This window comes from Acomys minous, assembly GCF_964271855.1.
Source record: "Acomys minous genome assembly, chromosome: 5".
NCBI lineage: Eukaryota > Metazoa > Chordata > Mammalia > Rodentia > Muridae > Acomys > Acomys minous.
Window position 1 is genome coordinate 124,541,028 of NC_140494.1, and position 26,859 is coordinate 124,567,886.

At 42.6% G+C, this 26,859-nt stretch overlaps 1 protein-coding gene across 2 annotated transcripts in view; it reads left to right on the plus strand.

The window, feature by feature from the left end:
• Positions 1 to 2,609: 2,609 nt before the first annotated feature.
• The window catches only part of CLPX (caseinolytic mitochondrial matrix peptidase chaperone subunit X), a 37,238-nt gene continuing 12,988 nt past the window's right edge, over positions 2,610 to 26,859 (plus strand). Inside the window, exons 1-6 of one of the 2 annotated variants that reach the window (XM_084784330.1) lie at positions 2,611 to 2,910; positions 10,505 to 10,665; positions 13,979 to 14,096; positions 20,147 to 20,301; positions 22,044 to 22,203; positions 23,881 to 23,922. In XM_084784330.1, the coding sequence (XP_084640456.1) occupies positions 2,832 to 2,910; positions 10,505 to 10,665; positions 13,979 to 14,096; positions 20,147 to 20,301; positions 22,044 to 22,203; positions 23,881 to 23,922 (715 nt within the window). In that variant the 5' untranslated portion in view covers positions 2,611 to 2,831. Of the gene's footprint in view, positions 2,911 to 10,504; positions 10,666 to 13,978; positions 14,097 to 20,146; positions 20,302 to 22,043; positions 22,204 to 23,880; positions 23,923 to 26,859 lie in introns of both variants that reach the window. The other variant, XM_084784331.1, reaches the window with a different exon arrangement.

A 26,859-nucleotide genomic window follows, 5' to 3' on the forward strand; every position in this document is an offset into this window, starting at 1 on the left:
TGACTCATGAAAATGTAATCGTATTGTAAAAATGTTGGCAGTTCAGGACCTGCTAGCACAAGTGGGTAAACAAATTGTTGTAATATAAATCTCTGACCTTAGCCAGGCATGGTGGCGCACACCTTTAATGCCAGCACTCAGGAGGCAGAGGCAGGCAGGTCACTGTGAGTTGAGGCCAGCCTGGTCTACAAAGCAAGTCCAGGACAGCCAAGGCTACACAAAGAAACCCTGTCTTGAAAAACCAGAAATCCAAAACAAAACAAAATTGTTGACCGGTATGGTTTTTTTTGGACCCAACTCAGTCCTTATGTGTGGGCTCAATCTTTGGTGTTGTTTGGGTTACTGATTCAGCAGAGGCCAGGAAAACAACTTTGATAATTGCAATGCTATCCAACTATATTGTTTACTTGATAGTAAATTTTTATATCGAAAGATGGAGGAGGAGGAGGAGGAGGAGGAGGAGGTGGTGGTGGTAATGGAAGGGCAGCTCAGCAATTAAGAGCCCTGGCTGTGCCCAGCAGTGGTTGTGCACGCCTTTAATTCCAGCACTTGGGAGGCAGAGGCAGGCAGATCGCTGTCTACAAAGGGAGTTCAGGACAGCCAGGACTACACAGAGAAATCCTGTCCTGAAAAAAGAAGGAAAGCCAGATGTGGTGGCGCATGCCTTTAATCCTAGTACTCAGGAGGCAGAGGCAGGCGGGTCACTGTGAGTTAGAGGCCAGCCTCATGTATAAAGTGAGTCCAGAACAGCCAAGGCTACACAGAGAAACCCTGTCTCAAAAACAAAACAACCCAACCAACAACCAACCAAACAAAACTTCTCTTGTTGAGCTTAAGGTGGTATGTGGAGCAGGGAGAGAAAGTCCACTTTTTCCCCTCACAGCAACCATTGAGGGCAAGCTTCTGAGTATACACTTGGAAAGCAGTGTAGAGGGAGAGTTTCAGAGTATCTCTTCAAAATTGTATTAATGGATGTAGCTGAGGAGTGGGTCTTAGTGAAGAAAGACATGAATTTTCTTCTATCTGTGCAACTTTAAGATGAGGTATTATCAGGAGTTAGCTCCCCAAGAAAAAAATCTTGTGCTATGGACCATTTGGAATTCCCATTTTCCGAGCTAGACCCATGAAACTGGAAGTCACTTTTCTGGATCAAAATTAAGGCCTAAGTGAACTGCTATTGATCCTGGCTTGATTCATTCTCATATTCTCCTCTCTCTCTCTCTCTCTCTCTCTCTCTCTCTCTCTTTTAGTTTTTTTTTTTTTTTGGATTTTTTGGATTTTTTCAAGACAGGGTTTCTCTGTGTAGCCTTGGCTATCCTAGACTCATTTTGTAGACCAAGCTGACCTCGAACTCACAGCAATCCACCTGCCTCTGTCTCCTGAGTCCTGGGATTAAAGATGTGTCACCATGCCTGGCTCTGGCTTGATTCTCTCTCCTCAAAGTTTCTTTCTTTCTTTTTCTTTTTTTGTTTTTTCAAGACAAGTTTTTTCTGTGTAACCCTGGTTGTCCTGGAATTCACTATGTAGACCAGTGTGGCCTTGAACTCAGAGATCCATCTGCCTCTGCCTCCTGAGTGCTGGATTTAAGGTTTCTGCCTAAAGGTTCCATCAGGGTGTGGTGCTGAAGGGTGTGATCTAGAGGTGGAAGGAATCGTAAGCATCAGGCATTCAAAGTCATTTTCATTTACATAGCAAATTCTGGGCTACCTGGCAATTTGGCGTTTTAGAGTTGATCAGAGTCATATACAAAAGAAGTCTGATTACTCTGTATAAGCTCCAAATCAAAACCAAACAAAAACTATACAGGTGCCAAAAGTGGTTGCTCAGCCTGTAATTCCAGCATTCCCGGAGGCAGAGGCAGAGGCAGAGGCAGAGGCAGAGGAGGCAGAGGAGGCAGAGGAGGCAGAGGCAGAGTTGGAGGTCAGTATGGTCTAAAGAGAAAATCCCAGGACAGCCAGAGCCACACAGAAACCCTGTCTCGAAAAGCCAACCAACCAACCAAGCACAAAATCATACAAGCAACTAGCAACAGTTGAAAACTTTATCATCACAAAGCTTGAAAGAGCAAGAAAAAGCTGTCCCTACCTAACAGTTGTTGCTGGGAGTGGGATTAGGTGACCATGTCCATGCTGCAAGTGAAGAAACAAGAGAAAATAAAGGAAACCAGGATGCAGAGTCCACGAAGATAGGGACTTGCTGAAGTGCAGGTGGTTACTGTCTCTTTATTAATGTATATATTATACGGGATTAGGGCCTTTACCACTGAACTACATTCTCAGTCTTCGGATCACTTAAAAAAAGTCCTCGCCTTTTTTCGCTTTTACTTCTCCTGCTCCTAAGAAGCTTGGGGACAACTCCCGACACGCATCTCTTTCTGTCTAAAACTTTTCAACATCAGCATAAAGGCGCTTCCTGAGAAATTGAGAGACCGCCAAAGTTTGGGTTCGCCGCTTGCCGTAGCGCGCTGATTGGTGCCCAGGTTACCGCCCCCATTCTCTGGCTTCACGTTAGCCTCCACGCAGGCGCGGCGTGTACCCACGCCCCCTCCCGGGCCTAGGACGCAGGCGCGCGCACGCTCCCCGGCAGGGGTAGGCGGGGAATGGGGGAGAGTAGGAGGGAGGGGGAGGAGGGGAGGTGTCTACCCCGGTGAGTAGACGGCGGTGGGACACTCGGATCGCCCGGGCCTGGCTGCCTGGTGGGGAAAACGCTGCGCCAGCATAGAGCCGGCGGAAGGGAGCGGAGCCGGTCAGCACAGCGCTCGAGCGGCACAGCCTGGCCGCTGAGCCCCCTCCATCCGCAGGGCGCGAAGCCCTGGCCTAGGCCCCGCGGAGATGTCCGGTTGCGGTGCTTGTACCTGCGGCGCTGCGGCCGCCCGGCTGCTCACCACCTCGCTCACCTCCGCGCAGAGAGGTAACGAAGTAGTCCCGAGACCGAGCCCGCTCTAGCTCTCGGGGAGTGGACCGGTGGGGACCCCGGGGAGGAGGGCGTGAGGGCGGCGGGGCGCTCCGAGCCTCTGGAGTTAGTTACCTGGCTGTCGGATTTTTGAAGAAACCCCCCGTGTGCTGTCGACCGTCGGTGCGTTCTCAGGCCTCCGGAGCCTGGAGCTGGAACGGGGCCATCTCGTCTCAAGTCTGGGAGGGGGACCGAGTGCGTCACTCACTCGTTAAAAAAGTGACCCTCGTTCCGCCGTGCTGCGGCCTGTTACTTTTTTTTGGGGGGGGGGTGGCTCCGCGTGCCCGGTTGTCCGGCTAGCCGCCTGCAGTCTGGCAGCGCAAGGGTGTCACTGTCATTGTGCGGTCGGCCACTCCAGGACGTAAACACAGTTCCCTGGCCTTCAAGATAGTTGGCAAATTTAGGGGGTCCCAGGAAAGCAACTGGGGAGGTGGGGGAAACCGACCGCTGGAGTTCTTCAAATAGTTACACATAACAACAGTCACTCGCCGGCTTCCCTAGTTTGACAGCTGGGATCGGCTTCCGAGAGTGGCGCTTGTTTACTTTGCTTTTCTGTTCACCAGACAGAGTGCACACCTGCCAAGAGATTCCGGGATTGAAACCCGTTTTCCTCTCCTTCAAATCTATGCATATCAGATTGTGTAGCTAGGTCTTTTTTGGATTAACTCTGAAATCACCCTAGTTTACTAAGTGCATTCTTGGAAGTTTATGATACACATGAAATGGAGTAATGAGGGCGGAAGCACTTAGTATTGTAATATTTAGTTATAAAACATTGCCACATCGCAGCAGGTAGATGTCCCAGTTCCCGAGGCTGGATTTGTAAACATTATTTTAACCCATTTCTTTGACATACATTTGTTAAGGGCTTAAGGTATTATTGTTTGTCTTTGTGTTTTAGTTTGGTGAAGTAGAAAACAGCATTAAAAAGGGGGAATGTATTTTGGATATGAGGAAGTTCTGGATAGGATTTAGTCAAGAATTCCTGGGGTCAGCTGGGTGGTCGAGGTGGCGCATGCTGTTAGACCCAACTTGTCCGGAGGCAGAGAGGCCCCCCGTACATCTCTGGAATTCACTCTGTAGACTGGCGTGGCTTTGAATTCAGATCCACCTGCCTCTGCCTCCCAATTGCTAGGATTAAAGGTGTGTGCCACCACACCCGTCTGATGTATATATTTTTAAATGGACTTGACATGTGGTTTGGAAAGCTAGGTCAGCAAATAAAGGCAATTACTGCTAAATCTTACAACCTGTGTTCAACCATACAAGAAAAAAGAATAGAGTCCTGCAAATAGTTACAAGAATTACAGATATACATACCCATTTTAAATGTGCTTCATATACAGGAGGTCACTTTGCATTTTAAATATGTGCATTCTGAAGTACTTTGCCATTTAAAACTTGTCAGTGTTGACCCTGAATTTGGGTGAAAGAATTTGGAGAATTGCGTATAATTTCTTCAGTTTCTGACTTCCTTCAATTCAATATTTGTACAAAGAATATCACTTCAGCCAGGCAGTGGTGGCTCACGCCTTTAATCCCAGCACTCAGGAGACCAAAGCAATTGCACTCTGACTTTGAGGCCAGCCTGGTCTACAGAGCAAGTTCCAGGGTAGCCAGGGCTATACAGAGAAACCCTGTCTTGAAAAACAAAACAGACTGGGTATGGTAGGGCAGGAGGCAGAGGTAGCCAGATCTCTGTGAGTTCAAGGCCAGCCTGATCTATAAAGCAAATCCAGGTCAGCCAGGGCTTTTACACAGAGAAAACAAACAAACAATCAATCAACCAACCAAAAAAGACAAAGGGTACCACTTCATAGAAAGGTCTGGATGAAGCCAAACACGGCAGCATCCATAGTTTTCTTGATTATATAGTGCACCTACTTAATTTTTAGTTTGTCCCCTCCCCCTTTCTCTCTCAGTCATATAACAGATTAAGTAGGGCAGAATGAGTAATTGAATCATTTTTATTTCAGCAGTTATCTGGTTAGGCCAGGCTGCCTCGAACTTGAACTCATGAATCTCTCCTCTTGCTGCTGGAGACACAATCCTTCACAAGCCCGCCTACCTTCTCAAACCTGTTTTTTGTTTTTGTTTTGTTTTGTTTTGTTTTTTGTATTGGGTATGGAATCCAGGGCCTTGAGTATGTCAGGCAAGTGCTTTCCCCTTGAGCTATATCTCTGGCCTTCAAAGCATTTAAGATTTTGTTTTTTCTTAGCTAGCAGATTGGACTTAGTAAATATACTTAAACTTAAGGAATATTATAGTAATGATATTATTATCCTTATTAGATGGTATTTAGAACTCATGAAACAATAGTGCATAAAATACAAATTTAAACAAATTAATAAATTTAATAAGCATTTATAAAGTGGCGGGTATTCTTTTTTTAATTTGTTAGAGGTTAGAGGCCAAACTTGTAACAAACCATTTAGCTTCATTTTTATTTCACACACTTAAAATATTGTCACTGAAATAGGTTCAATTTTCATCTTTTTTTGAGGTGATACTTTGTTATTTTTAATTCTTTCATGCTATTTAAAGTAGATTAGATTTTTAGCCAGGCATGGTGGCACACGCCTTTAATCCCAGCACTGGGAGGCATAGGCAGAGGTAAGCGGATCTCTGTGAGTTTGAGGCCAGCTTGGTCTACAAAGTGAATCCGGGACAAGACAGGGTGACACAGAAACCCTGACTTGAAAAACAAAAACAAAATAAAACAGAAAAAGATTAGCTTTTTAAAAAAGCTGGATCATTTGTAAAGTTATGTAGACTCCTTAGTTCAAAATTAAGTACAAAGGGCTGGACAGTTGGCTCAGAGGTTAAGAGCACCGCCTGCTCTTCCTGAGGTCCTGAGTTCAATTCCCAGCAACCACATGGTGGCTCACAACCATCTATAATGAGATCTGGCGCCCTCTTCTGGTGTGTATGAAGACAGAGCATTTCTATACATAAAATAAATAAATCTTAAAACAAAGTGAACCCAGGGGTGATCCCAGTAGTTGGGAGATGGAGGATCTGAGATTTAAGGCCAACATCAGCTACAAATAGAAAATTCACACACGTCTGTATTACATAAAACTGTCTCAGAAAACAGGTTAGGTATGATGTTGGCTCATGCTTCTAACCTCAGCACTGTGGAGGGTCGCCATGGCATTTAAGCCAGTCTGGGCTATAGGATGAAAGCTTGTCTTCTCCCCCCAAAAGGGAAAAAAATTAAATATGTATTAAGTGTATATGTTACCATGTTTAAAAGCTGAATAAGTTGGGGCCAGAGACCTGGCTCTTCCAGAGGGCCTGAGTCCAGTTCCCAGCACATACATGCTGGCTCACGCCATCTGTGACTGCAGTTCCACAGATCAGACACCATCTTCTGGCCTCCACGGGCACCAGACACACGTGGTGCACAGACATACATGCAGATAAAAACCCATATACGCTTTATAAAATTAAAAAAGCAAATTTCTTGTTAAGTCTTTAAGTCAAGGTTTGACTCTGTAGCTGAGGCTTTCCTGGAACTCACTGAGTATCTGAGCTGTTTTCAAACTTGTGGGCCCCAGCATCAACTGTGGATCACAGGCACACACCACAGTGCAAGCTCCTTATATTTCTTTTTGTTTGTTTTTGCTGTAGTGGGACATTGAACCAAGGACTTTACATGTGATAGGCAAGTGTTCTACCACCGAGTTCTGTGCTTGGCTCTTTAAGAGTGTTTTGTTTTGAGACTGCTTCACCAAGTTCTCAGGGCTTGGGTCTGTTTCACCAGGCCTAGCTTCCTCCTACTTCCTAATAGCTTTAAAATGGATGTTCCTTATTTTATTTTAAACGGCAGCTTCTCTGAAACTTGGAAGGCTTTATCTGTATGACAGATGTTCATAGATGGCTTAACTTTTAACTGACTTTTATCATTGCTGCCAAACAGTGTTGCAAAATATACAGAAATATTTCCCTGACTTTCAGGGGCTTTTCACATGACGTCACAGGTCCTTCAGGCCTTAGTAGGTAGGAATATAAAATCTTATTTCCGGCCGGGCGGTGGTGGCACATGCCTTTAATCCCAGCACTCAGGAGACAGAGGCAGGGCAACTAGCTGTGAGTTCGAGGCCAGCCTGGTCTACAAAGTGAGTCCAGGACAGCCAAGGCTACACAGAGAAACCCTGTCTCTAAAAACAACAACAAAAGTCTCTGAATTTGTTACCAGTCAAAATTTTCATATTATAATCTGGGCTGGTTTAGACCTAAAATAATCTTGTTTTGCCTCCCACTCACCCTGTTTTCTTAAAAACAACAACAACAACAAAAAACAAAAACAAAAACAACCCCAAAACAAAAAAACGACACATTTTATTTATTTGGCTGTGTGAAGGGGTTGTGTGTGTGCACATACATTGTGACACTTATGGAGGCCAAAGGACAGTTGTGGGAATAGTTCTTTTCTGTTACCGTATGGGTCCCAGGGCTTGAACGTTACCTGTTTGGCCACTTGGATGCTGTAATAGACCTATGCCACCAAGCCTTAATTCTTTTTATTATCTTCTTTACCATGGTATAGTGAATTTTCTTTGTTATGTATTTTATAGTATATATTAAAAAATCTGAAATTTGTCTAAAATTTTTATTACTTATATAGTATTCTGCCTATGTGAACCTGCAGGCCAGAAGAGGGCACCACATTTCATTATAGATGGTTATGAGCCACTATGTGGTTACTGGGAATTAAACTACCTTTGGAAAAATAGTCAGTGCTCTTAACCTCTGAGCCATCTCTCCAGCCCCAGTATAGTTGTTTTTGAAGTGCAGTCCCAAGGCAGTAGCATTGGCAGCAGCATCAACAGCAGCATCAACCTTGGATCTTGTTAGAAGGTCATTCTTGGGTCCTGCCTCCAACCTCCTGCACAACCAGGAAAGGGTGCCTGAAGTGTGTTTTAATACGATGCACACTTGAGTTTGAGAACCACCAGTTTAGTAGCTTGATATCTTGTTCATAGACTTAGATTATTAGTCTGTTTAGATAGCACTATAATAGCCACCAAAGGTCCCAATAAATCCTTAGTTTCAGAAGTTTAAATGACCCATGAATTACTTTTTTTTTAATGTGGTTTTATTTGGTGACCGTATGCATTGGTTTTTATGTTTAGAAAATTGTATATTTAGACATGCAAATCCATGATCACATGAAAATAAAATTTAAAGAGTGAGTTCAGAATTTTGCGAAGAATAAAATGGGAGAAAAGCAAAAATGTTTCCTTAAATTTACCTGGGACTCTCTCCTCTACCGCTTTCTTAGTTGTTGTTGCTCAGTACCTTCTAGTAGCACTCGGATAACTGCAAGAAAGCCACCTTATGATTCACTACAGTCTCTTGGCTTACGCAAGGTTCTTAGTAGCCCCACAGCACTAAAATACACAGGATTTTAAATCAAAAGCCATTCACCTCTTTGTTCACCTCAGTTTGTTTCCTGAACCCAGCTAAAGGCAGAGGCAGGACTGCACAGAGTTGCCTTTGACCTCCACATACACCATGCATATGCACCCACACATGCACACCTCATACAGACACACAGTGATAATAAATTAAGAAAGAAAAAGTCAGGCATGGTGGTGTACACCTTTAGTCCCAGCAATGAGGAGGCATAGGCAAGGAGATCTCTTAAGAGTCAAGTCAAGGCTAGCTACATATTGAATTGCAGATGAGTTAGGGCTGCAAAAGGAGAGACCTTATCTTATTTAAAAAAAAAAAAAAGTAAAAGAGGAACATCAAGAGAGGAATACAAATAATACTTTAAGTTGGTTTACACTTTAGTTCCAGCACTCAGGAGGCAGAGGCAAGTGGATCTCTGAGTTTGAGGCCAGCCTGATAGAGGAACCCTATCTTGAAAAAACAGTACTTTAAAAATTGTTCCTTTTAGCCGGGCGTGGTGGTGCACGCCTATAATCCCAGCACTTGGGAGGCAGAGGCAGGTGGATCGCTGTGAGTTCGAGGCCAGCCTGGTGTACAAAGTGGGTCCAGGACAGCCAAGGCTACACAGAGAAACCTGTCTTGAAAAAAAAAATTGTTCCTTTTTCTAGAAAATGTAAGTATTTCACTAAAGTATGTTTATTTATAATTGTGTCCTTTGTTTTTAAAACAGAATCCTTAGTCTGGGCTGGCTTCAGTGTGTAGCAAAGGGTAGCCCTGAGTTTCTGATCTTTCTGCCTCTATCTTCCCAATGTGGGGGATGCCAGTGTAGCTATGATTTTAGTTTTTGTTCTTTTTATTTTGTTTGTGTATATATATGCATCATATGTGTGCAGTGTTCTTGGTCACCAGTAGTTTCAGGTCTCCTGGTATTGAAGTTACATATGATTCTCAGCTTGGAACCTAAATCTTTTGCAAAAGCACTTAGTGCTCTTAACTCTTGAGCTAACTCTCCTCTCTTTATAAAATCTGTGTGTGTGTCTGTGTCTTCGTGAGTGTGCACCCCATTTATTGGAGGTGTCTTCAGAGGACAGAAGAGCATGTTAGATCCCCTGAAGTTACAGGTGGCTGCGAACTGAACTTTGGGTCTTCTGGAAGAGTAGCAAGTGCTCTTAACCACTGAGCCATCTTTCTCCAGCCTTCGTTTTAGTTTTTTGAAACAGTCTTAATATAGCCAGGCTGGCTTCAAACTCAGTATGTGGCTGAGTGTGACCTTGGGCAGATCCTCTTGTATCACCTAATTACTAGGATCACAAGCCTGCACTATGTTTCTAGCCTTGTTTTAGTTTTTAAAGACAGGATCTTATTGTATAGCTGTAGCTGATCTCTAACTAGGAATTCTGCCTCCGTTTCCTGAGTGCTAGAATTACAAGCTACAGGCATGGGCCACTTTATCTGGTTTGGGGTATGTGCGTGTGTGCTTGTGTGTGTGTCTTCTCTGTCTGTGTGCTTGTGTGTGTGTACTTGTGTGTGTGTCTTTGAGACAAGGTGTTAAAGTAGCCCAAGCTGGCATTGAATTACTGTCAAGTACAGGATTAAAAGTGCATTGATACTCTCAGCTTGTCTTCACTGTTTAAAAATGTATAATTAAATACATATTAAAATTTTTGGTTTTGTTTTGTGCCCACCCTGCCTGGCCCTTTTTGGGGGTGAGGGGTATGGGGGATGTGGGGGATGTGATACTACCTTGAGGTAAGCACAAAAAGACAAGAGTTGTTATACTATGCTTATTTCCAGGGGTAGTAATAGTACACAAAAAGCATAAATATAGTACATAAAAGGCCTTTTAAAAACTTGCAAGTAAAGCAAGTGTTAAGCTCCTGCCATTATGTGTGTAAGTGTTTTACTTACCAAGTGTATGCGTGCCATGTATGTGCCTGGTGCCTGCATAGTCCAGAAGAGATCACTGGATCTCCTGGAAGCGGAGTTTCAGGTGCTTGTGAGCCTCCAAATGGGTGCTGGGAATCAAACCCAGGTCCTTTGTAGAGCAGCCAATGCTCTTAGCCACTGAGTATTTGCTCTGGTCCTTACTGAGAATTTATTGAGACATACCAGTGTTTGGTAGAGAAACTAATAGATTTCCTTCTCCCTCCAGGTATTTCTTGTGGGCGCATTCATGTGCCAATTTTAGGAAGACTGGGGACCTTGGACACTCAAATTCTGCGCAGAGCTCCTCTTAGAACCTTTTCAGAAACACCAGCCTACTTTGCTTCAAAAGATGGGGCAAACAAAGATGGCTCCGGAGATGGAAATAAGGTTATTTTTGTCTTTATTGGCAGCTATACATTTCCCACTTTTAAAGAGCTAAATATAATAAAAATGTTATGTATCCATTTAGTTTAAATGTGTTGTTGGAAGTATGAATTACATAAACGATCTGAAGCGTTTGAGTTGATCTTACTTTGTACTCTATTGGATTGTTTTGCGGCAATGTATCTGTGACTTAGGCTGGCCTGCAACTTGCTGTGTAACCCAGGCAGCACTCCTTGGAATGGAATCCTCCCATATCAGCCTGCTGAGTGCCCATCATGCCCAGCGTAGTCAGTGCTTAACTTGTATCGAATAGTACCTGTGTAACCACTGTACTTAGTGAGCAGAGAGTAAGGCTGTGACATCCTAAGCGTAAAGTGTCAGTTGGACTGAGTGAGGAACAGCCATTTCCAGCTGTCATACACAACTCCAACATACGCTGCTATAAACAGCACTTTATGCGGCTGGAGATGTGTCAGTGCTTAAGAAATGGCTACTTTCCCACAGGATTGAGCTTCAGTTCCCAGTACCCACATGGCAGCTCACAAATGTCTGTAACTCCAGTCCCAGGGCATCTGATGCCCTCTTCTGTCCTCCACGGGCAATATATATCTTTGGTTTTGGGAACCATTTGCTGGGCATGGTGGTGCATGCCTTTAATCTCAGCACTCTGGAGGCAGAAGCAGTTGGATCTCTGAGAGTTCCAGGCTACCCTGGTCTACAGAGTGAGTTCCAGGACAGCCAGGGCTGCACAGAGAAAACCTGTCTCAAAAAATAACAATGGGCTGGAAAGATGGCTCAGAGGTTAAGAGCACTGAGTTCAGTTCCGAGCAACTACATGGTGGCTCACAACCATCTATAATGAGATGTGATGCCTTCTTCTGACGTGCAGGCACACATGCAGACAGAGCACTGTATAAATAATAGATAAACAAATCTTAAAGAAAAACAACAACAATAAACAAACCGAAACAAACAAGCAAAAAGATGAGAGAGACCCTCAGTTGTTCCTCTATCTAAAACTTCTCCGTTTGCTGTTGAAGCTGTCCTAGCCAGTGGGTACCTGGTAGTTTTAACTGAGGTCATGCTACTAAATTCTCAGTGTGAATTTAACTATACCTGAACTATTACATATACATAGAGAAAATCCTAGGTATTTTCATTTCCATACTTAATACTGTCAATGATTCTGTAGTAGGTAAACATTTTCCCATTTAAAAAAGTTACTTCGCCAGGCATGGTGGTGCACGCCTTTAGTCCCAGCACTGTGGGAGGCAGGTGGGTCTCTGTGAGTTCAAGGCCATCCTGGTCTACAAGGCCAGGGCAGCCAGGCTACACAGAGACACCCTGTGTCCAAAACAAACAAACAGGCCAGATGTGGTGGTGCACACCTTTAATCCCAGCAGAGACAGATGATCGATATGAGTTCGAGGCCAGCCTGGTCTACAGAGTCTAGGACAGCCAAGGCTACACGGAGAAACCCTGTCTCGAAAAACAACAACAACAACAAAAGTAGGTAAAGTGGTTCCTTTTTTGTTTTTTTGATACAGGGTTTTTCTGTGTAGCCACCAGGCTGGCTTCAACTCACAGAGATCTACCTGCCTTTGCCTCCCAAGTACTGGGATTAAAGGCGTGTACCACCATGTCCAGCTAATGACTTGCCATTTTGAATGAGATGAAAAAGTTACAAATAGGAATAATCCAGGCTGGTGGCTAGTGCCTATAATCTCAGTGCTCAATAGGTTGGGGTAGGAGAATTACCATATATTTAATGCCAGCCTGGGCTACAGTACCAAAAAAAGTATGTTTTAAAAGTTGCTTCTTTAGCCGGGTGTGGTGGCGCACACCTTTAATCCTAACTCAGGAGGCAGAGGCAGGTGGATCTCTGTGAGTTCAAGGCCAGCCTGGTCTACAAAGGAAGTCCAGGACAGCCAGTGCTACACAGAGAAACCGTGTCTCAAAGAAAACAGAAGTTACTACTTATGATAACTTTTTTTGATATTTATTTTTATTTATTTATTATGTATATAGTGTTCTGCCTGCAGGCCAGAAGAGGGCACCAGATGACATTATAGATGGTTGTGAGCCACCATGTGGTTGCTCGGAATTGAACTCAGGACCTCTGGAAGACCAGCCAGTGCTCTTAACCACTGAGCCATCGCTCTAGCACCAGTAACTCTTGATTAACTAGTAACATTTCTTTTTTTATACTTACAGAGTCCTTAAAAGAAAGCTATTTAATATTCTTGCTGATATAAATTATTTTTTTAAAGATTTGTCTATTTATTTATTATTATGTATACAATGTTCTGTCTGCATGTACTCCTGCACGCCAGAAGAGGGCACCAGATCTCATTATAGATGGTTGTGACCCACCATGTGGTTGCTGGGAATTGAACTCATGACCTCTGGGAGAGCAGTCAGTGCCCTTACCCACTGAGCCATCTTTTCAGGCCCCTAGATTATATATTTAGCCAGACTGTGGCGCACATCTTTAATCTCAGCACTTTGGAGGCAGATACACCTGGATCTTTGTGATTTAGAAGCCGAGATGGTCTACAGAGCAAGTTCTAGGACAGCCCGGGCTACACAGAAACCCTGTATTAAAAACAAAACAAGCCAGGCCTTTAATCCCAGCACTCGGGAGGCAGAGGCAGGTGGATCTTTGTGAGTTCGAGGCCAGCCTGGTCTACAAAGCAAGTCCAGGACAGCCAAGGCTACACAGAGAAACCCTGTCTCGAAAAAGCAAACCAAACCAAACAAAACAAAAACAGTTTGGTGTGGTGGCACAGGCCTATAATACTAGCATTCAAGGAGGTAGAGGAAGGCAGATCTCTGAGTTCAAGGCCAGCCTGGTCTACAAAGAGAGTCCAGAACAGCCAGGGCTACACAGAGAAACCCTGTCTTGAAACAAACAATTAAAAAGTAAAAACACAATATAGATTTGGCACACACCTTTAGGGAGGCAGAGGCAGTCAGATATCTCTGAGTTACAGGTCACCCTGGTCTACAAAGTGAATCTACGACTACATAGTAAAGCCTTTTCTTGAAAAACCAAAGATCTATAATTTCAAATATAATATATTTTAAAAAATGGCTTCAGATAAATGCATGTGATTAACTAGTACTGATTTGATTTTATGGTGGATCTTTTCACACCAATAGCAATAGATACAAACTGTATTAATATTTCCAGCATGAAAATTGTAAAATTATAAGATTAATACAATTGTTTACAGCTAAGCTACATGTAAAATGCTACCTGAAACAAATGATTGACCATCTTTTTTTTTTTTTTTTTTTTTTTCATGAACTCTAGAAATCAGTGAGTGAAGGAAGCAGTAAGAAATCAGGCTCTGGGAATTCTGGGAAAGGTGGAAACCAGCTTCGCTGTCCTAAATGCGGTGACTTGTGCACACACGTAGAGACCTTTGTGTGTAAGTATTTGAGTTTTATTTCTTCTTTCTTTTGCTATAAGCCATTGAGTGTTTAGAAATTATACATTAAATAAACCAGAATTATTTTTGCCTTGAACTTGTCATTCTGTAAACGTTCTGGGAAATACTAAAATCCACACTAAAATTGGTAGTACTTTGCACTCTTTTTTTTTTTTAATATTTATTATGTATACAGTGTTGTGCCTGCTTGTATACATGTAGGCCAGAAGAGGGACATCAGATCATGTTAAAGGTGGTTGTGAACCACCATGTGGTTGCTGGGAATTGAACTTAGGACCTTTGGAAGAGTAGGCAGCGCTCTTAACCATTGAGCCATCTCTCCAGCCCGTGCTTTGTACTCTTAAGAGATAAAATATTTGCTTGTTTAATTTGCTTCAATATGTTCATTTCAGATTTGGATTTTGAGTTTTCATGTGTGTATTCATTGAGTTTTAGGAAAACCAAACTTATTTATACTATATTGCTGCACTGTTCAAACACACACACACACACCCAGCCTTTTGATTTTTCGAGACAAAGTTTCTCTGGCTGTTCTAGACTCTCTTTGGTAGACCAGGCTGGCCTTGAACTCACAGAACAGTGATAGGATTAAAGACATGTACCACCATGTCTGTCTTAAACACTTTCTTAAGTAGAGCATATGCTGGGAAGACCACTCAGTCATGTATTAAGGTAACTTCTTCTCTGAGTACTGATGTACCAGAAGAGAGAACCCCTCAATTTTAGGAAGTATTTGATGGTTATTGATTCAGGCTACTTCTGATAGTGCCCAAACTGTAAGAGTAAAGTGCATTACATCACAGGACTCATTGCCTGCATGCTTTAGAGCTAATTATAATCAGGGAAAATTGCACTGTACCACGTTTATTGTCACAGGTTTCTTCCTTTTTCTTCTTCCTACTTTTCCTTCCCCCTTCCTTTATCCTCTTTTCTTCTTTTCCTCCTCTCTCTATTCTGTTCTTTCCCCATGCTTTGAGACAGTCTGCTATGTAGCCAACTATCCTTGAACTCCATGATATCTTCCTAAGTACTAATGTCAATACTTTAGTTACATTTTCTTTCTTTTTTTTTTTTTTTTTTGGTTTTTCGAGACAGGGTTTCTCTGTGTAGCCTTGGCTGTCCTAGTCTGGTTTTGTAGACCAGGCTGGCCTCGAACTCACAGAGATCCACCTGCCTCTGCCTCCCAAGTGCTGGGATTAAAGGCGTGCGCCACCACGCCCGGCCTTAGTTACATTTTCATATTTACCACTTTCATAGTTTTGGGTAGCTTTCTATTTTATTTTTTATTTAATAAGAAAGGGTCTCCACATAGCTCTAATTGTCCTGGAACTCACTATGTAGACTGGCCTCAAACACCTAAAGACCTGCCTCCCTTTGCCTCCTGAGTGCTGGGGTAAAGGCGTGTATCCCCATGCCCAGCTAATAAGATAATAACAGGAAGTAGCTCTGTTGGACAGTTTGACTATAAGAGCTATTCTTCACGGGTTTAACTGGTAAAAGAGAAAGAAGAATCAACCTGAAAAAAATTTAATTTGGATTACAATATAAAGTGAAAGTGGTGGAACTGAATGATGACATTTTCTAGACATGATAGAATAAAATAAAATTGCTGTCACTCACTTTGTAAGAAGACCGCTATTGTGACTTATTATGTAGTTTTCACTTGTTTTGCCAATGACCTGTATATAATGTCTGCTATCTGTGGCTTTGAAGACTGTTCATTTTTAAATGAGGTGTCTGTTGTTGAGGAGCTTTGTGTGTGTTGTAGGTACTAGACCCATGTCCAGATGCTTGTGTCATAGTTCCTTTAAACATAGTTTAGACCAGTCAGCAAACATTTGCTGGAAAAGGCCAAACGGCAAACATTTCAGGGCTTGTTGACCATGTAGCCTCTGTTGCAGCTACTGTGCCCTGCATTTGTGTCAAGTACTTTTTCTGTTTCTGTGACAAAGCACGGACAGAAGAACTTAAACAGAAGAAGCGCTTATTTTGGCCCATGGTTCAGAGCATCTAGTCGCCCTCTGTACTTGGACAAGAGCATTGTGGCAGTGTAGCTGAGTGATGGCCTCCAGGGACAGTAGCAGGGAACGCCAGCAGCCTGCTAACTTCCTCCCTTCAAACTTTTCATTGTGTGTGTGTGTGTGTGTGTGTGTGTGTGTGTGTGTGTGTGTGTATAAGCTTACGCATAGAAGTTGGAAGACAATTGCAAGGAGTTGGTTCTCTCCTTCCCCCTTTATGTGGGTCCCAGGGATCAAACTCAGGTCATAAATCTTGACAGCATGCTAGGTGTGGTGCACATGCCTTTAATCCTAGGATTTGGGAGGCAGAGGCAGGCAGATCTCTCTGAGTTCAAGGCCAGCCTGGTTTACAAAGAGAGTTCCAGGACAGCCGGGGCTACATGGAGAAACCCTGTCTCAAAAAAACCAAAACAAACCAAACAAACAAAAATCTTGGCAGCATGCAGTTTTACCCTGTGGGTCATCCATTGGCCCATTACCCCCTTCGCTCTGCCCAAGCCTTCAGCCCATGGGAATGTGTAACCCACTTTAGGGTTTGTTTTGTTTTGTTTTGTTTACTTGTTTGGCTTGGTTTGGTTTTTTGAGACAGAGTTGCTCTTTGTAATCTTGGCTATTCTGGACTCATTTTCTAGACCAGGCTGGCCTTGAACTCAGAGATCCCCCTATCTCTGTGTCCCAGATCCCAGAGTGCTGGGATTACAGACATATGCCACTGCACGTGGCTAGGGTATTTTTAAGAGTTAAATAGTATGCCATATAATTCATGTCACCTCTATAGTATATTAATAAGTAAAATTGAGTTGTTGAACTTGAGTTTATACTAAACATGCTTCACTATAAACTTGTATTACATATCAAGTATTCAAGTTAGATTTAAAATTTTTTTCTTTTCTCTCTCCCTTTGTTTTCAAGTAAGATTTAACCAGCCCTTCGATATAAAGCACAGATGAGATATGTTAGTGTTTAATCTCTTTCCCTTTGACCTAATTTCCTTAGAGAATATTTTGGTCTTCTGTTTTCAAGCCAGATTTTCCTGTCACACTGCCTGAACTGGATGAGAGGCTTTTCTGCCCTTTAATCCTTGCCCTGTTTATCATCAGTAACAGCTGTGAACTTGTACCTCAAATAAAGTTACTCACTGTTTTCTCTCTAGTGGGAAATGGCTATTATATATTTGAGCTCGTGTTAATTTGTAGATTAGATGGCTTGATTTTTATCTTTTAACATTTGTAGGTAAAAATGCATGTATAATAAATTAGTTCTCTCATAGTCTAAAAGTTTGCCACTAGAATATCCAGAATATCTTTTTGTTTTGTTTTGTTTTTCGAGACAGGGCTTCTCTTTGTTATCTTGGCTGACTTTGGAGACCAGGCTGGCTGGAACTCACAGAGGTCCGGCTGCCTCTGCTGTCCATGTGCTGGGATTGAAGGCGAGCACCACCACACCCGGCCTAATAGAATATCTTTTTAAAGATTTTTGTTGTTGTTTTTTAAAGATTCATTTTTTGAGAACACCAGGTTTTTTGTTTTGTTTTGTTTTGTTTTGGCTTTTCGCGACGTGGTTTCTCTATGTAGCCTTGGCTGTCCTGGACTTGCACTGTAGACGAGGCTGGCCTGGAACTCACAGCAATCCACCTGCCTCTGCCTCTTGAGTGCTAGGATTAAAGGCGTGTGCCACCACCACCTGGCTTCTTGTTTTTTTCTTAATTAATTTTTTCCATACAATATATTTCAATCATGTTGTTTCCCTCCCCCAGCTCCTCCTAGAGTCTTCTACCTCCCTACCAGTAAAACTTTAAAAAACAAAACAAAGCTGGGCGTGATGGTGTATGCCTTAATCCCAGCACTGGGGGTGGGGGTAGGGGGAAAGGCAGGTGGTTCCATGTGAGTTCAAGGCAAGCCTGGTCTACAAATTGAGTCCAGGACAGCCAAGGCTACACAGAGAAGCCCTGTCTCGAAAAGCCAGAAAGAAAGAAAGAGAGAGAAAGAAAGAGAGAGAGGGCTCCTATGGGTAACAAACAAACAAGAAACCAATTAAGACCCAAAAAAAAAAAAAAAAAAGCCAGAGCAAAACAAAGCAAACAAAAAGGACACAAGAACATCATTGAGAGCTGGGCGTGGTAGCGCACGCCTTTAATCCCAGTACTTGAGAGGCAGAGGCAGGCGGATCGCTGTGAGTTCGAGGCCAGCCTGGTCTACAAAGTGAGTCCAGAACGGCCAAGGCTACACAGAGAGACCCTGTCTCAAAAAACCAAAAAAAAAAAAGAATACCATTGAGATAGTTTTGTGATGGCTAACTACTCCTGGGCCAATGTGGATTGATATAGCCATTAGAGAAAACTAATTTTCCTTTTCTCAGCAGGTATCAATTACAGATAGCTTCTTGGTTTAGGAGTAGGACCTGTGTCTACTTACCCTTCTCTTTCTCTCCTGGCTTAAACCTGTGAGGTCGTGTGCATGCTGCCACACAGCCTTGAATTCATATGTGCATCAGCCCCATTGTGTCTGGAAGATGCTGTTTCCTTAGAGTCATCCGTCACCTCTTCTGCCTGCATCCTGAGCCGTGAGGGGAGGGCTTTGCTTCCATTTAGGATGGGCGCTCCAGAGTCTTCCTCTGCATGCAGTTCAGCTATGGGTCTCTGTTAGTTCCTGTCTACTGCAGGAAGCAGCTTTTCTGATGTGGGCTGATTGTCTGAGAATATGTTTGATTATTTGTACATGTAAACAATGTATCTTTATCATATCTACCGCAGTTCACCCCTTCCACTTGACTTGGTATCCCCAACATTCTTTGCAGCTTCACGTCTCTCATTTCACCTTTAAAAAGTATTTTTTATTATGTATATAAGAACACCAGAAGAGGGCATCAGATGTTATTACAGATGGTTGTGAGATGTGTTTCTTGAGAATTGAACTCAGAACCTCTGAGCAGCCAGCATTTTTAACCACTGAGCCACCTCTCTAGCCCCTAAATCACACTTAGGTTAACTTGCAGGGCAGTGGGTTTCTGTAAGGTCTCCATACACCTTAGTTAGGTTGGCCTCCCCCCCCCCCCAGCACGTATTCTCATTGGCCTGTGTTTAAACATGGAAATGTAGGACTGGAGAGACCGCTCAGTGCTTAAGAAAGCTTGCTGTTCTTCCAGAGGACCCAAGTTCAGATTCCAGTGACTATGTTGGGTCCTTACAGCCACCTGTAACTAGCTTCAGAGGGCCTCACGCCCTCTTCTGGGCCCCCAGGGTGCCTCCACACGTGATGACTGGGAGGCAGAGGCAGGCAGCTCTCTGAGTTCCGGGTCAGCCTGGTCTACAGAGCAGGTTCCAGGACAGCCAGGGCTACACAGAGAAACTCTGTCTGAGGGGGAAATTTATTAATTTTATATGTGTGCATGTGTCAAGATCAGAGGATAACTTGGGAACGGGAGCACAACCCAAGTGGGCTCTAGGGATTGAACTCAGGCTTAGAAGCACACACCCACACCTGTTGGCGGTCTTGCTGGCCCAGTTTTGGTGGTGCGTTGTTTTTTGTTTTGTTTTTTTAAACTTGTTTTGTTTTTTTTTTTTATACAAGGTCTTACTTTCTGTTTTAGGCTAGCCTGTGACTGTGTGCTCAATATGACCCGAACTTTTTGGTCTTGCTTCAGCATCACGGGCCGAGATTGCAGCCATGTGCTGCCAGGTCCAGTTGACTAAAAGTCAACTAGCAGAGGCCTGGGCCGCTGAGCCACATCCTCAGCCCTACAGTGAAGGGTTTTTTGTTGTTGTTGTTTTTTTTTTTTTTTTTTTTTTTGTTTCTCAAGACAGGGTTTCTCTATATGATAGCCCTTGGCTGTCCTAGACTGGTCTTGTAGACCATGTTGGCTTTAAACTCACAGAGAGCTGCTTGTCTCCACTTCCTTAGTGCAGGGATTAAATGTGTGTGCCAGCCACTATGCCCAGTCCTACAGTGAGATTTTAAGGTGAATGTCATTGAAATTATTTATAAAGTTTTCCTCTCTTGATCTCTCTTTCAGCTTCCACCCGTTTTGTCAAGTGTGAAAAATGTCATCACTTTTTTGTTGTGCTATCAGAAGCGGACTCAAAGAAAAGCATAATCAAAGAACCAGAGTCAGCAGCCGAGGCTGTGAAGTTGGCATTCCAGCAGAAACCGCCTCCACCCCCCAAAAAGGTAGAAGCCTTTTCTCCTGAAGACATTCTGTTTCTTTGACTGTCCTCGTTCTGTTAAGTCCTAACAGTGTCTAGATAAGTTTATACGGCCCTTTTATCTTTTGTTGTTGTTTATTGAGACCCAGGTCCCATGCTGGCCAGGTGAACCCTGAATGCCCGGGTCAGTTGGAGATGGACTTCTGGTCCTCCAGCCGGCGCCTTTAAAGTGCTAGTGTTGTAGGCGCATGCTAGTGTGCCTTTTTTATTTTTAATTTACTGTGTGGGTGTGAGGGAATGTGCACATGCATGTACTCATGGTAACTGGATCAGAAGACAACTTTTAGGGCTGTCCTATATGTTTCACTTACACTGCTTTTCTTTTTCTGCCTCCTTGTATTCTTCCATGTCTAAGGCTCAGCATCTCCACCTGTGTTTGTGTATGTCTGTCTCCATGAGCATTATGGCAAATTTAGTAATGCAGAGATTTTTAAGAAGCAAGTAAGATTTGAAAAACTATAATATAAGGCTAAAGAAATGATTATGAAAAAATAATGTAATCGTAGATTTTTATATCTTTGCTAATTTGTATGGATTTTGGACATCTGAGCCAAAATTCTAGAAAATTGATAAATGATTTAACTTTTTAGGAACTGACAAATATTAATAGCTTGGTGTGTATATGTGTGTGTGTGTGTGTGTGCGTCATTAGAGAGACAAAGTGTTACTATGTCATTCAAACTGGCCTTGAACCTGAGATCTCCTGTCTGTACCTATCACATAATAGAATTATAGACAAGCAGTACCATGTCCAGTTTAACCATTCCTTCTTTAAAAACTGAGGAAATTGATGCCTGGTTCCAAACAGCTGATAATGTGAAATGTGAAATAGAGCTTTAATTTTACTTTTAATTAATTTTAAAAAAAGATTTATATATTATGTATACAGTGTTATGCCTGCATGTAACACCTACAGGCTAGAAGAGGGCACCAGATCTCATTACAGATGGTTATGAGCCACCATGTGGTTGCTGGGAATTGAACTCAGGACCTTTAGAAGAGCAGCCAGTGCTCATAACCTCTGAGCTATCTCTCCGGCCCAGTTTTAATTTTTATTTACAAAAGAGAGTTGAGGGTGTGGCTCAGTGGCAGAATATACAAGTCCCTGGATTTGATCCCCATCATTGCCTTCCCCCCTAAAAAGGAGAGAACAAAGCTTCTAAGTTTCTATTAAGATAACTTGTGCCCAGCGTGGTGGCGCACGCCTTTAATCCCAGCACTCAGGAGGCTGAGGCAGGCGGATCACCGTGAGTTCAAGGCCAGCCTGGTCTACAAAGCGAGTCTAGAACAGCCAAGGCTACACAGAGAAACCCTTGTCTTGGGGGAAAAAAAAAAGATAACTGAATAACTTTTTAAAAGATTCCTTTTTTTCTTATGTGTAGGTGATGATGTTTCTGTGTGTGTGTGTGTGTGTGTGTGTGTGTGTGTGTGTGTGTGTGTTGTCGGGTGAGGCCAGAAGAGGCTGTGGCATTCCCTGCAGGTGGTGTTACAAGCAGTGCTGTGCTGCCTGATACGGGTGCTGGGAACTAAAGTGCAGTCCTGTGCAAGAGCAGCAAGCACTCTCAACCGCGGAGCCACCTCTCCAGCCCCAGACACTTCACTTTTAATGGGAATCTTTTTTTCGAATTTGAACCACTAAGAAAGTTTGTAATGTGTTTGTTCTTATGATGGCTCATAGTAAATTGACTATACCTAATCATTTTTCAGATTTATAACTACCTCGACAAGTATGTTGTTGGCCAGTCGTTTGCTAAGAAAGTACTTTCAGTTGCTGTGTATAATCATTATAAGAGAATATATAATAATATTCCAGCTAATCTGAGACAGCAAGCAGAGGTTGAGAAGCAGACGTCGTTAACACCTAGAGGTCAGTGTTCTGGTAATTGACCACAATGGAGAGTGCTGTGCTTAATCTTTATTTGTAACTCTTTAATCTGAAAATCATCACACTGTACTGCAACATTGTAAATTATCTCATAGTAGATTATGAATCATTTTGGTATGTTGCCAGTACTATTATTTTTTCTTTTTAAGTAGATGACAATTAAAAAATGTCAATCTATATTAGCTTTTAGTTAAGGTAAGTATTGTTTCTTAAAACTTGGAGTCACAAAGTAAAATGTGTTTCTTGAGAGTCTCTTTAGGGAATGGGAGAAGCTCAGCTGTGGAGCACACCTGCTTGGCACTCACAAGGCCTTTGATCACTATCACCACAAAAGCCAACAAAACCTTGAAGGCTGCAGGGCTGACATTCCCATGGATAGATTGCTACCGTGCTCTTGACAGCTCTAGTTTTTCTTGTTTAGGTTCAGGATACAGAATTTCATTTGCCTAAGTCAGAGATTCGTGGAGATGATGACTTAACACAGCATTTCTAGCGCTGTCTTTTTGAGGATCTGCAGCTATAGAATATGAGGTTAAGGGCAAATTTATAGTGCTTTTCAATGTAATCCCTATTAATCTGAGATTCTAGCATAGCTTGTGCTGTGTAATCTCAATTTACTGTGGACAGTAAAGTATAGTAGTAGATTGATTTTTTAAAAAGGAAAGCTTTAAAAATTTATTTATTATATATATAGTATTCAGCCTGCACGTGAGCCAGCACGCCAGAGGAGGGCACCAGATCTCATTATAGATGGTTATAAGCCACCATGTGGTTGCTGGGAATTGAACTCAGGACCTCTAGACGAGTAGCCAGTGCTCTTAACCTCTGAGCCATCTCTCCAGCCCTGTAGAATGACTTTTTTTAAAAATATAAATTATAATTCAATTAAAATCTAAAATATTTAGGTTTTTATTTTGTTGTCCAGGGAGCCCTGGTTTCTGAACTAGGTCTATAAGCCAACATTTTAGGTTCATATATGTGGAGACATTTCTGCTACATGCTTTTTAGTAGCTGCGTTGAGCTTATTGCAAAATAGTTATATGGTAATACTAGTTGAATTTATTTTAGAAAATGGAAGTCAATACTTTACAGTGGACATAGGACCTTCATTTTTATGAGGTCTTAAGAGTGCAGTCTAGTTATACAACTGTGTTCTGGTTCTGTTCAGTCATTAAATTGACACCTAAATTGTAGGAGCTGCTGGATGAACAAAAATTCAACATTAGTAGTATGAAGAATTTCAACTCTTATGATACTTAAATTATTATTCTTAAAACAGATAATTTAAATTCTATTTATGTGGCTATTAGTACCTGAGCAACCATCATTAAGCTTGGTTTGGTTTTGTTTAACATAGAAAGGATGTTGCATAGAAGTTGTTATGTAAAAAAAAACCAAACAAAAAGAGCCAGGCAGTGGTGGCGCACGCCTTTAATCCCAGCACTTGGGAGGCAGAGGCAGGCAGATCACTGTGAGTTCGAGGCCAGCCTGGTCTACAAGTGAGTTCAGGACAGCCAAGGCTACACAGGGAAACCCCGTCTCAAAAAAAAAAAAAGCAGAAAATAACAAGTATATCCATTAAATAAATTTGGAAGAAGGCTGCCCCAAACTAAGCAAATAAATAATATTTCATGTTGCCCTTTTTATCTCCTTTCTTAGAGTTAGAAATAAGAAGACGGGAGGATGAGTACAGATTCACAAGTAAGTCTCCTCCCTCAGGTCCTGTCTGTGCTCGCTGTTGTTTCTGAGATTTGCCTCAGCAAAGCCTCTCAGTGCAGCGATAGTGTATGCTACCAAGCAAGGTGACTTCAGTCTTTCTTCTGTATTATTTAAACGTGCCTGTTAGATGTGATATAACCAGAAATTTTTTCATAATCTGTGTGTTTTAAATATTTTTTAAAAGATTTTGCTGTTTGGTGTGCACGCCTTTAATCCCAGCACTCAGTAGGCAGATGCAGGCGGATCTTTGAGGCCAGCCTGGTCTACAGAGCAAGTTCCAGGACAGACAGGGCTACACAGAGAAACCCTATCTCAAAATAACAACAAAAAGTTTATTTTATTTTTGCTTGTATACACTTTATGTTTCTGTATGTGGGAAAGTACAAATGAGAACAGGTGTTCATGGAAGTCAGAGGTATTGGATCTTCTGGAACTGGAGTTCAAGGTGGGTTGTAACCTGCCCACTGTGGGTGCTGGGAACCAGGTCCTGTCCAGGAGACCTCTTAGCTCTTGAGCCAGCTCTCCAGCCCCTTATCTGTTGTGGACCAGCACGAAGGCCCAGTGAGTAAAGACAGTTGATGTCAAGCATGGTGCTCTGAGTCCAGTACTTGGGTTCCACACACTGGAGAGAACCGACTCGCATAGTTGTCTTCTACCTTAACATGTGCGCCATAGCATAGAGAAACCAAGCTAACACAAAATTAATGTCTAATTTTTTTTCCTCCTTTCTCTCTCCCCCCCCCCCCCACTTCTTTGTTGTTTTTCAAGATAGTGTTTGTCTATCCCTGCACTGCCTGCCTCCTAAGTGCTGGAATTGGAGGCCTGCACCACCACTGCCTGGCTAAATTTTTTTTTAACTTCTTTTTTTTTTCTTTTTTTTCTTTTTTGAGACAGGGTTTCTCTGTGTAGCCTGTCCTGGACTAGCTTTGTAGACCAGGCTGGTCTTGAACTCACAGAGATCCACCTGCCTCTGTCTCCCAAGTGCTGAGATTAAAGGTGTGTGCCACCATTGCCTGGCAAATTTAAAATTTCTAAAGAGAAAATTATATTGTCTCTTGTATACAAGTGCATGGGTATGTGCATGTGTGTGCTTGATACAGGATCTAGTTGTGTAGTCAAGGCTGGCCTTGGCTTGTAGAATGTTGAAGATGCAGATATGTGTGCCATTATGCCTTGGCTAAGTTAGTTTTAAATTTATGGAAATACTGACATCTAGTGAATGATACAATAAAATTAAGGTATACAGTCAGTAGGGCTAGAGAGATGGCTCAGTGGCTGAGAGCACTGGCTGCTCTCTAATGGCAGCTCAAAATTATCTGTAACTCAGTTCCAGAGGATCCAATGCCCTTTTTGCCCTCCACAGGCAGTAAGCATGCAAGCGGTGTACAGACATGCATGCAGGCAACAGAACTAAATTATATCTAAGACTGTAAGATCTGCTGGGCATGGTGGTGCATGCCTTTAATCCCAGCACTCTAGGGGCTGGTGTCAGAGGCAGGTGGATTGCTGTGAGATCAGGCCAGCCTCATCTACAGAGAGCCCAGGATAGTCAAGGCTACACAGAGAAATTCTGTCTCCAAAAACAAAAACAAAACAAACAAACAAACAAAAAAGGCAAGAGCTAAACCAGGTGTGTGGTACATACCTATAATCTCAGCACCCAGGAGACAAAAGCATGTGAATTCAAGGCAGCTCTGAGCTATACTGCAAGTCTCAGGCTAGCTTGCGTATGTAGAGAGGCTTTCTCAAATCTAATAATGTAATCAAATATGCAATCAATAGAAATAAATTTTGGCTCATATCTAGTATATAAATTACTAAAAATGTCAAGGGGCTGGAGAGATGGCTCAGTGGTTAATAGCACTGCCTGCTCTTCCAAAGGACCCAGGTTCAATTCCTAGTACCCACATGGCAGCTCACAACTGTCTGTAACTCCAAGATCAGACACCCTCACACCAATGCACATAAATTAAAATTAAAAAAAAATTTTTTGTTGGTTTTTGAGACAGGGTTTCTCTGTTTACAAAGCAAGTCCAGGACAGCCAAGGCTACACAGAGAGACCCTGTCTTGGAAAACAAAAATAAGTAATAAGCTTTTGCCGTAAGCATGATGATTTTTTTTTACGGTGATGATTGATAGACCAGGACAATAATCTTGTTACGACTGCTGAACTGTTATTCTATCGGCTTGATTTAAATGGTCACTAGACAGCACTGTGATATTCTTAACTCACTTCTTAGAAGCTGCTTAAAAGTAAACCTATGGGGCTGAAGAAATGGCTCAGTGGTTTAGAGTACTTGATGCCGTAGCAGAGGATATGTGTTCAGTTCCCACACTCATACGGTGGCTCACAACCATCTGTATCCTTAGTTCCAGATAATTCAGTGCCCTATTTTGGACCTCCAAACACACAGGTATTATGAATGTGGTACACACACATGAAGACATATTATTCATACACATAAAATATAAAATAGTATAAAATCCAAATTATATGCAAGTATTTTATAGTCACAGATATCAAGTGAGAACTGAGGACAATTTGGTTATTTAAAGGTAGATAGATAATCACCAGGCGTGGTGGTGCATGCCTTTAATCCCAGCACTTGGGAGGCAGAAGCAGGTGGATCACATAACATCCAACTATGTGTTTAAAATTAGTAGGACAGATAATAATGCTGTCTAATAGAAAACAGAATCAGAAAGTTTCTGTAACTTGTGCAAGATTGTGCAGCTGTTTAGAGGCAAGGGAAGGCTGAAGCAAACTGTTGTGTTGTTCTAGCTTCTCTAAGAGCATGCTTACGCAGCCGGGCGTGCTGGCGCAGGCCTTTAATCCCAGCACCCAGGAGGCAGAGGCAGACTCTGGGTTTGAGGCCAGCCGGGTACAAAGCAAGTCCAGGACAGCCAACAGAGAAACC